Source organism: Sus scrofa, chromosome 14, assembly GCF_000003025.6.
Source record: "Sus scrofa isolate TJ Tabasco breed Duroc chromosome 14, Sscrofa11.1, whole genome shotgun sequence".
Taxonomy (NCBI): Eukaryota; Metazoa; Chordata; class Mammalia; order Artiodactyla; family Suidae; genus Sus; species Sus scrofa.
Genome location: NC_010456.5, coordinates 105,240,608 through 105,255,001, shown reverse-complemented (window position 1 = coordinate 105,255,001; position 14,394 = coordinate 105,240,608). Strand labels below are relative to the sequence as shown.

The window sequence follows — 14,394 nt, the reverse complement described above, 5'->3', positions numbered from 1 at the left end:
CTCAGTGTTGTATAACCTGGTGGGAGAGATGGGCCTATCGACAACTAACCAGGAGTTCCTGTCGTGGCTCAGTGGTTAATGAACCTCACTAGTATCCATGAGGCCTCGGGTTTGATCCCTGGCCCTGCTCAGGGTGTTAAGGATCTGGCATTGCCATGAGCTGTGGTATAGGCCGGTGGCTACAGCTCAGATTGGACCCCTAGCCTGGGAACCTCCGTATGCCGCTGGTGCAGCCCTAAAAAGACAAAAAAAAAAAAAAAAAAAAAAAAAAAAGATTAAAAAAGTCTCAACTAACCATAATGCAAGGCAGAATGAATTGTGAGCCTTGATCATGGTGAAAGCAATAGGCTGAGAAAGCCAGAGAAAGGAGAAATCCTACCTAAGTAGTTGGGTGAGAAGGACTAAGGTAAAGAGTGAGAAAGGGGAGTTCCTCTCATGGCTCAGTGGAAACAAATCTGACTAGTATTCATGAGGATGCAGGTTTGATCCCTGGCCTCACTCAGTGGGTTAAGGATCTGGTGTTGCCACGAGCTGTGGTGTAGGTCACAGGTGCGGCTTCGATGTGACATTGCCGTGGCTGTGATGTAGGCCAGCAGCTATAGCTCTTATTCAACCCCTAGCCTGGGAACTTCCATGTGCCATGGGTGCAGCCCTGAAAAAAAAAAAAAAAAAAAAAAAAACAAACAAACAAACAAAAAGACTGAGAAAGGGCATTGTAGATGGTTGGAGTAGACTGAGCCAGGAAGCACTTAAGTGCTGAGATAGACAGGGATTGATGAGCTGTGTGAATAACTGGAGAAAGGACTGGGCCGAGTGTCAGGAGGATTGGATTGTCACTTGCTTCACATCGCTGGGTCTCAGGTTTGAGGTAAATTAGACAGTCAGCTTGTTAAATAGACAGTGCCTCTATGAAAACAAACAGGGCAGCATCTAGATCCATACTCTCTGCATCCCTGAACCAGCAGAGTGCCTGCCACAGGGTAAGAACACTGCTAACACATTGCAAACAGGAGATAGCCTTTAAAGATGAAATGACAGTGAATTACATTAAGACAGTAAGGTAGAACATGATCCCAAAGCATGCAATGTTCTGGGTGTGGAGCCCATTAGCAACAGCTAGAACTTGGTGAGTGCTAATTTGTGCCATTCTGTGTTAGGCACTTTGTGAGCTGGTCTAATCATTGCTTCCAACAAATCACTCCAAAACTTGGTCTTTTGAAACAACCATTTTATTATGCTCATAGATTTGATGGGTCAGGAATTTGGACAGGGATGGCCTGTCTCTGCTCCACAGTTTCTGATCTTCAGTGGGGAGGATTTGATGTGATACCTTGCCAGCTGAGGGCTGAAGTCGCCAGGAGGCATCTTCATTCACAGGACTGGTAGTTGATATGGCTGTTGGCTGGGACCTCAGCTGGGGCTGTTGACCATAGCTTGGGCTTCCTCAGAATGGTGGCCTCAGGCTAAAAGGACGTTCTACATAGCTCAGGCCTCCAAAAGTGATTGTCCCACTTTCACAAGGCAGAAGCTTCATTGTTTTTATTACTTGGCCTCAAATGTCCTGCATCATCTCTACCACATTCTATTGGTTACAAGCCCATCCTGATTGAAAGATGGGGGAATTAGTCATCACCTCTTGATGAGGTTTGATCAAGGTTCTACAGAGCCCATAGGATGGGAGGTATTGCTGTGGCCATATTTGGAAAATTCAATCCACCATGTGTGCATTGTCTCATTTAATCCTTCTGCTGTCCTTGGAGTAGGCATTACTGTCCCTTGACAGATGAAAGAAACTGAGGCTCAGAGAGGTTATGTAACTTGCCTGTGGACAAAGCTGGTACATGGCAGGGCTGGATTTCAAACCCTTCTGTACCAAGCAGGTGTTCTCCAAACATATATGCTGTTTATAGGACAAGCGAACAAAGAAAGTCAGACATTTGAAGGCCAGTTCTCCCCATGAAGAGGATTAAAGGCAGGAAATTCTTATCCCCCAGAACACCGATATCAGAATTACTGTCTTCCCCATGTGGTAAAGAAATCTAATTCCTCTGCATAAGTCCCCAAGGTGTTGCTTCCCAGAGACAATGGAACTACTGTGTGTACCTCTGATGCCTCAAGTCTGCCAGATACGTGCTGCCAGTGTAGTTGCTATCTGTCTCACCTGTCCCTACCCCCTAGTTATTTGGCAGAAGTCATTTGTCCTGGGGAACAATGAGCTAGAGGATGCTCTGATCCCCTCCATGAAGGCAGCACACAGAACCAAACCGTTTCAAGAATATCTCCTCTACCCTGATCCCCTTTTGAAATCATATCTTCCCTTTAAATTCAAACAAGGGGCTCTTCTTCCAGGAATTCATCTTTGATACTCCCATGATTCTTAAAATTGGAATTTTCAGGTGATATTTGGCCCTCACTGCATACTCCGTAGGTTTTTGTGTCCTAACTCCCCTTTCCGTCTTCTAAGGCCCCACAAGTCAAGGACTGTGCCCTAGGCTTCCTCAGTTTTCCTCCCCAAACCACAGAGATGATACCCTGTTCTTAATAGGTACTCAATCAATATGACTGATTTGATCAACGGGCTCATGAAGTTTATTATTAAGATTATAACAGGAGGACACAGGTGCATCTTTGAAAGTCGTTTTTGAGAGCTGTGCCAAGTACTCACGTACCATGTGATCCAGGAGCAGAAATTTAGAAAATCAGATATGAGTCTTGTAGGCACTCTGCAGTATGTCAGTAAGATATCAGAACTGGTGTCAGAGTTCCCATTGTGGCGCAGTGGTAACGAATCCGACTAGGAACCTTGAGGTTGCAGGTTCGATCCCTGGCCTTGCTCAGTGGGTTAAGGATCCAGCGTTGCCGTGAGCTGTGGTATAGGCTGCAGACACGGCTTGGATCCCTTGTTGCTGTGGCTCTGGCGTAGGCAGGTGGCTACAGCTCCGATTCAACCCCTAGCCTGGGAATCTCCATATGCCACGGGAGTGGACCTAAGAAAAGGCAAAAAAAGACCAAAAAAAAAAAAAAAAAAAAAACCCAAAAAAACCCTAGTGTCTAGAAGCAAAGCATCCCTGATCAAATTAAAAGGACTTCATATTAGATACATCTGAGGCAAGGGCTGTAAGGTTACAATCTCTGTCAGATGATTCTAGAATCAGATATTTAGAAAGTCCCTGAATAGGGTTTTAAAAATCCCAAATCTTGACTTTAGCTTCTTTTATAACTTGAATGAATGATGTTTTTAACTGGAGCTATCAGATAGGAAAGGATGGATCTAACTCTTCTTTTTTAAAACTAGCCTTCTTATAATAGGTACATTTTTCTACCTATCTTTCAGTTTGTCACCATTCCACCTCAAGAATGTTCCTAAAAGCCATGCCCTTTGGAAACACCTTTGGATGTTCAAACTTAGCTGATCAACCTGTTAACAAATGATGGATAATCAATATCAGTGTTCATCTTCAGTCATTATTCACATAATGAATTCTTGATCCCAGGATAACCCTATTGAATAAAACTCTGTCTTCAACATAACATCACCAAGAATAAAATAACTCCTATAAATAATCACCTTTGGGATATGAAAGAAAATGTAAACATTTTATTTGGCAGTTGTTTCTGAACACATGAATAAATAAATGGAAAAGTACATATTAATATTTCTTTTTGGAGTAACAGATACCATTAAACGCTTATTTACACATCTTCACTGCAAAGAACAGTTACACAATTCAATTTTGTCTTATAAAAGGTAACTTCCCACACCACTGGACTGGACAGTTAAGGATGGAGATACTGGTAGTGCTTGGTTCTAGCAGTCTCAATGTTTGAAAGGCATTCATTTGCAAGTGTGATAAGAAGAGTCATCATGCATTGAGTTCATCCGGATCATGTACTGTAGAAAGTTTCTGATGGCAGCCACAGAATTTGGTGTGTCATGCGCTTAAGTCAACTATGACATGTTTGTAAATCTGTGTATTTCCCTTAAAACTGGAAGCAAAAAGAAAATTACGCTTATTAATGGACACATGCGTGAATGATCTTGGTGCCTGAACATTTAATTCCTGAAATTTCACAAATTTGGCTTTCTCTGCATCCCAGTTATATACTTGAGTAAAGGAATAATCACTTCCAAGAATTGCATATTGATAGTTATTAATCTGAAGAGGCTGGAACACCATGGATCCTCGCGAAGGCATCCTCTGAATATCCTGAAATGAGGAGCCTCCCCATTTCATTACTTTGGAATCACCAATGAATCTGGTCAAGCAAATGTACACGTCACCTTTCACTGAGAAGTGCTTAACGGCGTATACATCCTCCATGTTAGGGATGTCAGTTTGGTTAGTGAATAATTGTATTGCTTTATTCCACTGATAAATTACAGGACGCTGGGAACTACTGGACAGGATTAAGTGAGGCGTTCTGAGTGTCTGAGGTGTTCTGGCTATTTCTAGATATTCCACATCAGTATCCCTGTACCACGCATGTAAGGATTGATGGGAGTAGAATCCATTTCCGTTCCATTTATAAATGGTAGTAAAACCAGCTTTTGAGCTGTCGGCGACCACAAAGTACCAGTTGTTTTCGATCTTGAATGTTTCAATGTCATTGGGTTTTCGGATTTTGAGAATTTCAATATCCTGGATTTTTATGAATTTATTTGCAAAACTGTCTCGCTTATAGATGTGAGAGCCGCCAAACAGCTGGGCCACAATAACATAGAGCTGAGTTTCAATGACTATAGGCTTGCACACTACAGTGGACGTGCCTAAAAAAGACAAATGAGAGGTTAGGTGAATGGCCATCCTCTTATTGACCATGCAACTGCCAGCCAAATCAGCCTGAAATAACAGATTTCCTTGGTTGATCAGGCTAGACCAATTTCTTTTTCGTTTCTTTCTTTTTTATTTTTTATTTTTTGGTCTTTTTAGAACCACACTTGAGGCATATGGAGGTTCCCAGGCTAGGGGTCAAATTGGAGCTGTAGCTGCTGGCCTACACCAAAGCCTCAGCAACACCAGATCCAAGCCGCATCTGCGACCTACACCACAGCTCATGGCAACACCGGATCCTTAACCCACTGAGCCAGGCCTGGGATGGAACCTGAGTCCTTATGGATACTAGTCGGGTTCATTAACCACTGAGCCATGATGGGAACTCCCCCAATTTCCTAATAACGTCCAATGGAAGCAGGATCCCAAAGTTTTGTGCCTTTGTACCTCAGGAGGCCTTGTTACCAACAACTGAATTGTCCTGTCACATCTAACCTGCACTAGACATTTGGGACACATGGCTACTGCCTGAGTTTTCTCTTTTCACTTCTTGGAGAAAGAAAACATTGCTTTCCCTGGCATGTCATGAGTTAATCATAGTAATTCTAGTGAAAACTGTCATTTATTGAGCACCTACTATGTACTTTGCCAAATCATCTCATTAACTTCCCCAACAATATTAAGTGATAAATATTATTACCCTCCCTTTGGCAGATGAGCAGACTGAAGCTCAGAGAGGTTCAATGCTGCTAGGAAAAGGCAGAATTGGGATTTAAATCCAGGCTACCCACATCTCTATGCTTTTAACCAAGCCTAGGGTGGGGAGTTAGCTGATCCATGGCTTCTAACTAGGGTTCCATAAGGTACTAGAACAAGCTTCAAAGTATAGACAGTGGTCTGGGAAGCCCACAGCTCTACCTCCAGTTGGTTTGCTCTGTGTATGAACTGCTTCTTGCTCTAGAATAAACTGACTTTCCCCTGAAAAAGCAAAAAGATGTCTCTTGTGATTTTTCCAAAGTTTTAGGTCACTGGTGGCAGAGAGCAGGAAGAGGAATCCTTGAGGAAAATGCAAGAGGGACACAGTCATGGGCAATGCTCCTGAAAGTTATTTGGGAAATCTCAGAAAACAATATGGGGGCCTGTCAGAAGCCTCACTCAGTATCCTTTGTTAAGGGTTTGATGTTTATCAATAGATTCAGATCTCCTAGAAATCTAGGAAATCCAAAAAAAGTAGGGCAAATCTGGTCCCAACCCTTTTCTGACTGCAGCTCTAAGGGATCTGGCATAATAAGTTCTGCATCAACTCTTTCTATTAATTAACTCCAACCATAGGCAAAATTATTCTGTTTTTGACCCTTTTCATGACTCATCTGATTCTGCGACCTTGGGAAAAATCACTTAACTTCTCTGGGATTCAGTTTTCTCTTCTCTACAATGAGGATTGGGACTAGGTTAGCGATGGCCACTAGTTTTGGACCATGTACCAATATTGATTGACTGATTGATTCTGTCTGCCTGGAGAACTGTGTTGAGAGGGATTCTGTCTGATAGATTAGGGATGCCCGTCTGGAGTGATGGAGGGGATAGTGACCACATATATGACATATATTCATCATCCTAGATTAGATGATACCATTTGAAAGTCTGCAAATATATGATTCATTTTTCTTTCAAGTGCTCATCTAAAGATTCATTCAAAGCAATTTACAGACTGTACACATGAGAAGAACATGGTTTAGATTGCACAAAGCCCTGCTGCAGTCCACTGGAAAACAGAGGGGACTTAGGGAAAGGAGAAAGCATAGCCTTCTGCCTCTAGAGGGAAGGAGGATTCTGGGAGGGTCCCAGTTTGTAGGGGATTCTGCCATCTGGGCACCCCAGTCTTAGGCATCACTTAGACCTAACAATGCAGTGGGGCCAATGACCACCATCAACCATTTTACAAGTAAGGAAATGAAGCTTTAGGGAACAATCCCAGACACCCAGTAAATGGTAGAGTTTGATTTAAATGACTCTAAACCCGCACCAAACATTCCCTGGCATCATTCATCTTTTCCTGCTGCCCTTGGCCCAAGCAGCTTAACTTTTCACTCAAAACACAAGCAAACTTTTCATACCTGTAATGTTGTCATAATTCCGGAAGGTTTTTTCTACATGGTCCCATTCAAGGAAAATGCACTTTCCAGTAAAAGGTTGAGCTATGACAACATACTCATCATTCATATAAGAAAAAGTGTCTATAGACAGTGATTGATAAGGCAGGTCTTGAGACTTTGCAAATTCTGCAAAAATAGAAAACGATGATAAATAATAATGCCTCATTCCTTGCCTAGATCTCAAATGTCCCTAAGAAATACATTTATTCTAGAGAAACAGTGAAATGGCAATTTTTACTTTCCTTTTAAACACATGAAGTTTTAATGGTTCATAATATTTTTAACATTAGTTTTTTTTTTTTTTTTTTTTTTTTTGCCATTTCTTGGGCTGCTCCTGCGGCATATGGAGTTTCCCAGGCTAGGGGTCGAATCAGAGCTGTAGCCACCGGCCTACACCAGAGCCACAGCAACGTGGGATCCAAGCTGCGTCTGCAACCTACACCACAGCTCATGGCAACGCTGCATCCTTAACCCACTGAGCAGGGCCAGGGACCGAACCCGCAACCTCGTGGTTCCTAGTTGGATTTGTTAACCACTGCGCCACGACGGGAACTCCTTAACATTAGTTTTCAATGTGTAAAAAATATCAATTCCTGCATATGCAAAAAAGTATCTTTATTTTAATTTTGTGACTTGGAATGATTTGGAATACATTACCTGTAATAATGCAATCAAAATCCTTGGTGGAGAGACTGTTGATTTTGCGCTTCTTGTATTCTGGGGGGCCTTCACAGTAGATGTCTTCAACAGTTGCATTGGTGTGGCCTAGCCATTCCACCAGCCACTTCAGTTTACAGTCACAGTTAAATGAATTACCTCTCAGGTCCCTGAAAGACAAACTTCAGCTGCTTTTGACATATGAGGGCCCTTCCTTCCCAGGTATGATTTCTACTTCAGCAATTAACATGTGCAGAATGACTTCACCTGGCTTTATATCATGCCTCATAACCTACCTTGAACCTGGCTGACCATTCACTTTGGACTCAGAGAAAGACCACAGTGCACCCTTGTAGGCCACCCCAGTCAATGGAACCTTATAACTTTACTCCCTCTCGGATTCAAAGGTAGCTCAACTTATAGTTATGCTGTCTATAGAAATATAATGTGGCTCACATACGTAATTTAAAATTTTCTACAGACACATTACAATGTAAAAAGAAACAGATGAAATTTTTAATAGCAATATATAGAATTTTATCATTTTGACATGTAGTCAATATAAGAATTACTAATGAGATATTTTATATTCCCTTTCTATACTAAGCCTTTGAGGTCTAGTGTGTATTTTACACTTACAGTATACCTCATTCTGGATAATAAAATTTCAGCATAAATTCCTGATTTAGATTTTGATTTAATAAAATTTACAGTTAAAAAATAGATTCATATGTCCAAGTTGTTTCCTACATACTTAAAATTTTTAGTTTTAAATTTACATTTAGTTTTTTATTTAATTTTTTAAAAATCAAGTAAAATTAAAATTCAGTTACACTAGGAACACATTTCAAGTATTTAGTAATCACTCTTATGGCTACCATACTGGACAGCGCAGGTCTAGGAGACAGAAGGAGGCGATGGTTGTACCGTATTTAATTAAATTGAGTGAGCTGTTTGCTTTTCTTCTTCCTCACAGACATAATTAATCCTGATTCTGTTCCATGGTCTACAAATTCAGTTTTAATAGGAAATGACTTCGACACAGCTGGGTTAATGCAGACATGCAATAGTTCATGTCTGTGATAAACTACACAGCATAAATAGCTTAAATTTCCACATTCGATCCCAGCTCAGCAAGTGCTCTGTTTATTTGCCTTGTTTCTGTTCAGAAACTCTATCTTTTTCCTAAAACCCTTCTTGGTCATACAGAATTCCTAAGATAGGTATTGCCTATTTTTTCACACAGCACATGGATAATTTTTAAACATTAAAGCATCTAAAAAATGTTTTTCAGGGGATATATTCAAGAAAACCAAGAAATCCACTAAAAGGCAAGTGGACATGGATCCTTGCACTTTTTAGACATTCTTGATTTGGGCCTATCAAGGTAAGCCCAAGGGGCCAAACCCATTGTGAGAGTCCCTGGATAGACTGAGCTAATGTGTGTTTTCTTTTGCTAGTGCGGAGCAGTGGCTGACTTAAGGTTGGGCCAGCAGGTCCCCAAATAAGCTGTATCACCAAGTCTGCCATGGAGAATCATCTAACTTCCAAGGCATCCCTAGGACCGACCTCATATCCCAAGAAAACTCTGACCCAGAATAATGAATGTCAACTTTTCTGAGCTATTGTAAACCAGAGCAGATAACTGTGGTTTGTCTGAGACCCTTTGGAAGTGTCCTGATTCTGACACTCTCTTGGAAATAAACCGTCTTTCAGGAATTGGGGTAACAGACATGAAGGAGGGGCTGGGGGAATACAAGGAACAAAGAAAGGTTTTCACTAGCTTATTTGAAGTTAACCTCAGTATTTGAACTTAAATACTGAGGTTAGGAGAAAATACTTGACTCGAACTTCTTGTTATTAGAGAAAAGTTGTTTTGAATATATATTCCATAGCAAAGTGCTTGAATAATAAGAACTCTTTTGTTTTTATGTATCTTTTTTGTTGTTGTTGTTCCTGTATTCTACCTTATAGCATTTAAATACCTTCCTAATGTTCTGGAAGATACTTACTAAGCTAAATTGCTTTTGAGAGGGTTAGGCATATATTACTTGCTTTGCTTACTGCAAAATATACAAATTCCTTACAAAGATCTTTCACTCTGAGGCTTAAAAGTCAAAGTTTGAAAGCTCTTTTGTTTGAAAAAGGGTCAAAAATAATTAAGTTCATTCCCTTCCTGGGGCTTAAGCCAAATTCCTGGGGATTAAGCCTAGAGTTGTTGTTCAGTCTAATGAGAGAAAAGGCAAACTTTCCTCCCTTCCCCCCACTTCCTGCTCTATTTCTCTGTTGACTGACCAACCCATGGGTGTAACCTTTCATCTTTACTCTGTCAGTTTCCCAGACTTCTTTATGTTTTTCCTTTGCAGCCCTATTTCCTGGACCTCATGAGAAAAAAAAGGCATCTTGAAATTTCTATCTAACCCTCCTCTTCCCACCCCCTCGAAGTCCCTTGTCATGACTCCTTCCCATACAGACACACACTTCGTCAAAGGAAAGCTTGGGACTGTATTTTCCACATATATAGTGGTAGATATCATACAAGACTCAAACAGTTGTCCAACTAAATTCAATTTAAATTTAAAAATTATCACTTAATTTAAAACCAATTTAAAAATTTGATAACCAATACCAACGTTCTTTGTTAACTACTGCAAATTAATTAATTAATCGGTGATTTCTTAGGTCCTCTTACACATTTGTTAAAGAATCCAGGCCTTTGAAAATGTCCTTTGGGAGAGTCTGGAGATTGTTGTTTGCAAGACTCCTGGGGAGAAAAAAGAGTGATATAAACTGTAGTCATAAACTAAATAAATGCGTTTTATAGATAAAGCTTAGTTATGAGTTCCCTTCTGTTCCTTCCAGACTATACTAAATTACTTGTAGAGCTTTTTTTTTTCTTCTTATAAGATTCGACTCAGACTTCTGCTATTGTATTTTCAATTCCTGGCCTTTTTGCTTCAATGCCCACTCAGTATTTACGGCCCTTTATATATTATGATATTAAACAAATGAACATGCACCCTCCCCAAATACCAGTAACAAAATGATGCCTGGGCATCGGTCTTTCTATTTAGCGCTGAATATGAGAGACTCATTCTCAGACTTTCCGTCTGGGGGAAGTTTCCCCCAGTGATGACTAACTCAACTGGTGACAGTGTCTGTCTCCACATGCTCCCTCCCCTCACACTCAGGCTGCCCTTCTCTTCCCTCCCCACTCCTCACTTGCTCCAGAGAGCAGCTCAAACTCCAACCAACAGGATCAACAACTCTCAAATTTGGGGGCTTGTCTAATCTATCCCCACGCCAGCACATCTTTTTCTCTTTCCGAAGTACACACCTGCTTTTTCTACATATTCCCCTTTCAACTCCATTCATTCATTCCTCCTTAGAAAATAGCTTCCTCATAAATATCCATCCATCCATCCATCCATCATTTTTAATCATCTCCTTTCCCTTTCAGTTCTTGCACTGTTATCACAGGAATTGTTTTCTTCTCTATTTGTTCTTCCACATATCACTCAGATGATTCTAATCAAGGTTAACCAGTAGGAAACCGTGCTGATAGTATCAAGGAAAGGAACGTGTGCCCACACTGCAGAAATGTGCACATAACAAGGAGCAGATGCTGCATGACAGGGAAGGGTACTAGGTCCTGGTAATTTTCTATTTTTAACCAGCATTATAAATATACATGTTATATACGTTTCTGAGGAGTGTTTTAATTTTTCACAATAAAAATTTAAAAAACTAAAAGATCCTATGCTGTTGGGCTCCAAAGCCCTTGAAAATTCTCTCAAATTCTATTTAAGTCCTTTCAGAAGTCTTCTATCTTTTCCGCCTCCTGTAATTGATACAAGATTTCTCAAGTGTAAACATACAAGACTTTTAAAAACTATTTTTAAGTTAATTGTGTTTTTCCTTTGTTGTTGTTGTTGTTGTTGTTGTTGTTGTGCCTGCGAAATGTGGACGTTCCTGGGCAGGGATCAGACCTGCACCACAGCAGCAACCTGGGCTGCACAGTGACCATGCTGGTTCCTTAACCCACTTTGACACAGGAAATTTCTTTTTTTTTTTTGTTTTTTGTTTTTGTTTTTTTTTTTTGTCTTTTTTGTCTTTTTTGTTGTTGTTGTTGCTATTTCTTGGGCCGCTCCCGTGGCATATGGAGGTTCCCAAGGCTAGGGGTCGAATCGGAGCTGCAGCCGCCAGCCTACGCCAGAGCCACAGCAACGCGGGATCCGAGCCGCGTCTGCAACCTACACCACAGCTCACGGCAACGCCAGATCGTTAACCCACTGAGCAAGGGCAGGGACCGAACCCGCAACCTCATGGTTCCTAGTCGGATTCGTTAACCACTGCGCCACGACGGGAACTCCCAACACAGGAAATTTCTTATGCTGTTTTTCTAAGTTTTAGAAATTACCACTAGATTGGAAAACTTTTTTCAATGAACCTTGGAATGAAAGAAAGGGAACTGAATCAGAAGTTCCCAGTCTCAGTGATGGTCTGTTTTGTGACAAAGGGATGGCCTTGGAATCCTTCTGAGCTTGGTTCAGAACCCTGACTCCACTATTTACTGGCTGTGTAACTTTCGTGGTGTACCTTCCCTATGACTCAGCTTTTTCATTTTTAAGTGGAGGTAATAATGTCTCATACTATAAGAGTGTTAGAAAAAGTAAATGAGTTAACTCAGGATGGTAGCTGGCATCTGGACTACTCTTAATAAAGGGCAGTTGGGAGGAGAAGGAGGACAGGAAAGAGAAGGGCTTTTGTGTGGCCAAAAAACAGCACTTGCCCAAGAAACAGCACTTAGAAAACTGACCATACGAGAGAACTCCTCTGACTGTTCACCTACATAGTATTCATAAAATGCTGCTAAAGAAGGTTATTCAAGAGAATGTCTCCATAATTCATTTTACTAATCAGTGGTTGAATGAAGAGATTTCCTGGGATCTTGGACCAGTCTGGACTCACTCTCAAGATATGAGTCTTAATTTAGTTGCTGGCATGACATGTCCTCAAGTCCTCATGCTAACTTCTCCGAAGTGTACATCCCCCTCCCAGAAATCAGCACAAAGTGCAACTGACTGCAGGGCACAAGCTTGGAGAAGGCTGGGTCATTGGACAATGGGAGTGAGGTGATAAAAAAGTCAAGTCCTGAATTACTGCTGCCAGTAGGGTTACACAGTAAGAGGCACCATGTTTTCATTGCTGTTCCGGGCAGTTTGTTTCAACAGCTGGTGAGTCTGCTTCCTGCCCAAAGAACAGAGCTCTGGGCCTCATATAACCTAAGTGTTAAGAATCAATGAGTTTGATCACAGGTTTGTCTATGGGGTAAGAATGTGCCGTATCTGGGTAGCTAATGAGGAGTAGAACTGATTGGGAGAGGAGTGAAGACAGGGTAATGAGAAGTTTGAGAAAACATTGCATCAATGTTAATTTTTTTTTTTTTCTATCTAGGATGACTCTGTAGGGAGTACTGGAAGGGATATATATATATATATTACCATTGTATCCTCGGTGCCTGGCATAATGTAAGTCCTCACAGATCATTTAAAATGAATGAATGAATGAATGAATGAATGAGTTGGGCTAGAGTGGATAAGAGGAAAGGCACCTATCTAGACAAAGAGCAGATAAAGCTTCTCTTAGGCCTCTTGTTCCAAGACACTGAGTTAGGGAGAAAGTGCAAAGCCCTGCCAGTTATCATAGCCTCTCCTCCACACCACATGTTTGGATGCTGCAAGTGCCCTCCCTCCTCTGAGCCTCACTGTGGTAACAATCCCCAAATAACAGGAGAGCTCTTTAAAGTGTGCCTGAAACTAAGCTCCATTCTCTAGGTCCTGATTCAGAGTCTACCTAAGAAACATTCTTAAAAACACCGAGGAAACTGCCCAACTGAACACCCAGCTGCCTTGAGACTAGGGAGAAGAGACCAGCTGAGAAGGGTCTCAATGACAGGAAGGCCACTCTGATATTTTCATGGTTTACCTGAGAAAACCTCTTAATTATGGATTATGGAACCTACTGGAAAGTCTTCTCTCTAAGGCAGACCAGACTGGCTCAGACAGCACGTTTGTTTCAGTGCCGTTGGGCTCTGCTGCTAAGAAAGCATCGCCCACGGCCATCTGGGGTGCTCCCAGCCTCCCTGCAGTGCAGATTCTCAGCTTGAGTTGGTGTCTCACTGAATTTGCTGTACTGCAAGGGCAGTTATTTTAATTTCCTACAAAATGTTTAAAGGGGATAATACACTGCAGCATTTGGAATCCTGATCCAGGACCAGTAGAGGTTATGCATAAAGTTTAGTTTATGATGCTTACTGCCTACCATGCTCTGTTCTAGGCACTTCGCATAGATTAACTCATTTAATCTCATGAGAACCTTAGGATCTAGGGACTCCTAAGTGTCTTCTTATCCCCCACCTCCATTTTCCCCATGATCATTATCACTTCCACAGGCACCATGAAGCTCAGTGACCTGCCTGATGTCCTACAGCCATTAATAGGGAAAGCCAGGCTTTGACTCCAGGTAATCAGGTGGCAGAGATCCCCCTCAGCCATTACATTGCACTTCCCTCTTTATATCCACGTCATTATGAAGGTGGAAATTAGGACATCTTGGCTGACTGGGGACGGACGGGCACCCTGAGTTCGGGGACTGCTGTATAGTCATTTGCACCCCCACAGTGCTGAGCAACCAGTAAGAGTTCTGCAACCCATATAGATCGATGACATTTGCCCTACCTCACAAATTTTTATACAGGCATGCAAACAGTCCTGCCTCCACTGGTCCTTAGCCACAACAATACTAAT

The 14,394-nt window shown here is 41.5% G+C and overlaps 1 protein-coding gene across 2 annotated transcripts in view; it reads right to left on the bottom strand.

Annotated features, from left to right (window-relative positions):
- The window catches only part of LGI1 (leucine rich glioma inactivated 1), a 31,523-nt gene continuing 20,707 nt past the window's right edge, over nucleotides 3,579–14,394 (bottom strand). Inside the window, exons 5-8 of one of the 2 annotated variants that reach the window (XM_001928721.5) lie at nucleotides 10,278–10,349; nucleotides 7,586–7,755; nucleotides 6,890–7,054; nucleotides 3,579–4,768 (exon numbers count right to left, since the gene is read on the bottom strand). In XM_001928721.5, the coding sequence (XP_001928756.1) occupies nucleotides 3,933–4,768; nucleotides 6,890–7,054; nucleotides 7,586–7,755; nucleotides 10,278–10,349 (1,243 nt within the window). In that variant the 3' untranslated portion in view covers nucleotides 3,579–3,932. Of the gene's footprint in view, nucleotides 4,769–6,889; nucleotides 7,055–7,585; nucleotides 7,768–10,277; nucleotides 10,350–14,394 lie in introns of both variants that reach the window. The other variant, XM_005671297.3, reaches the window with a different exon arrangement.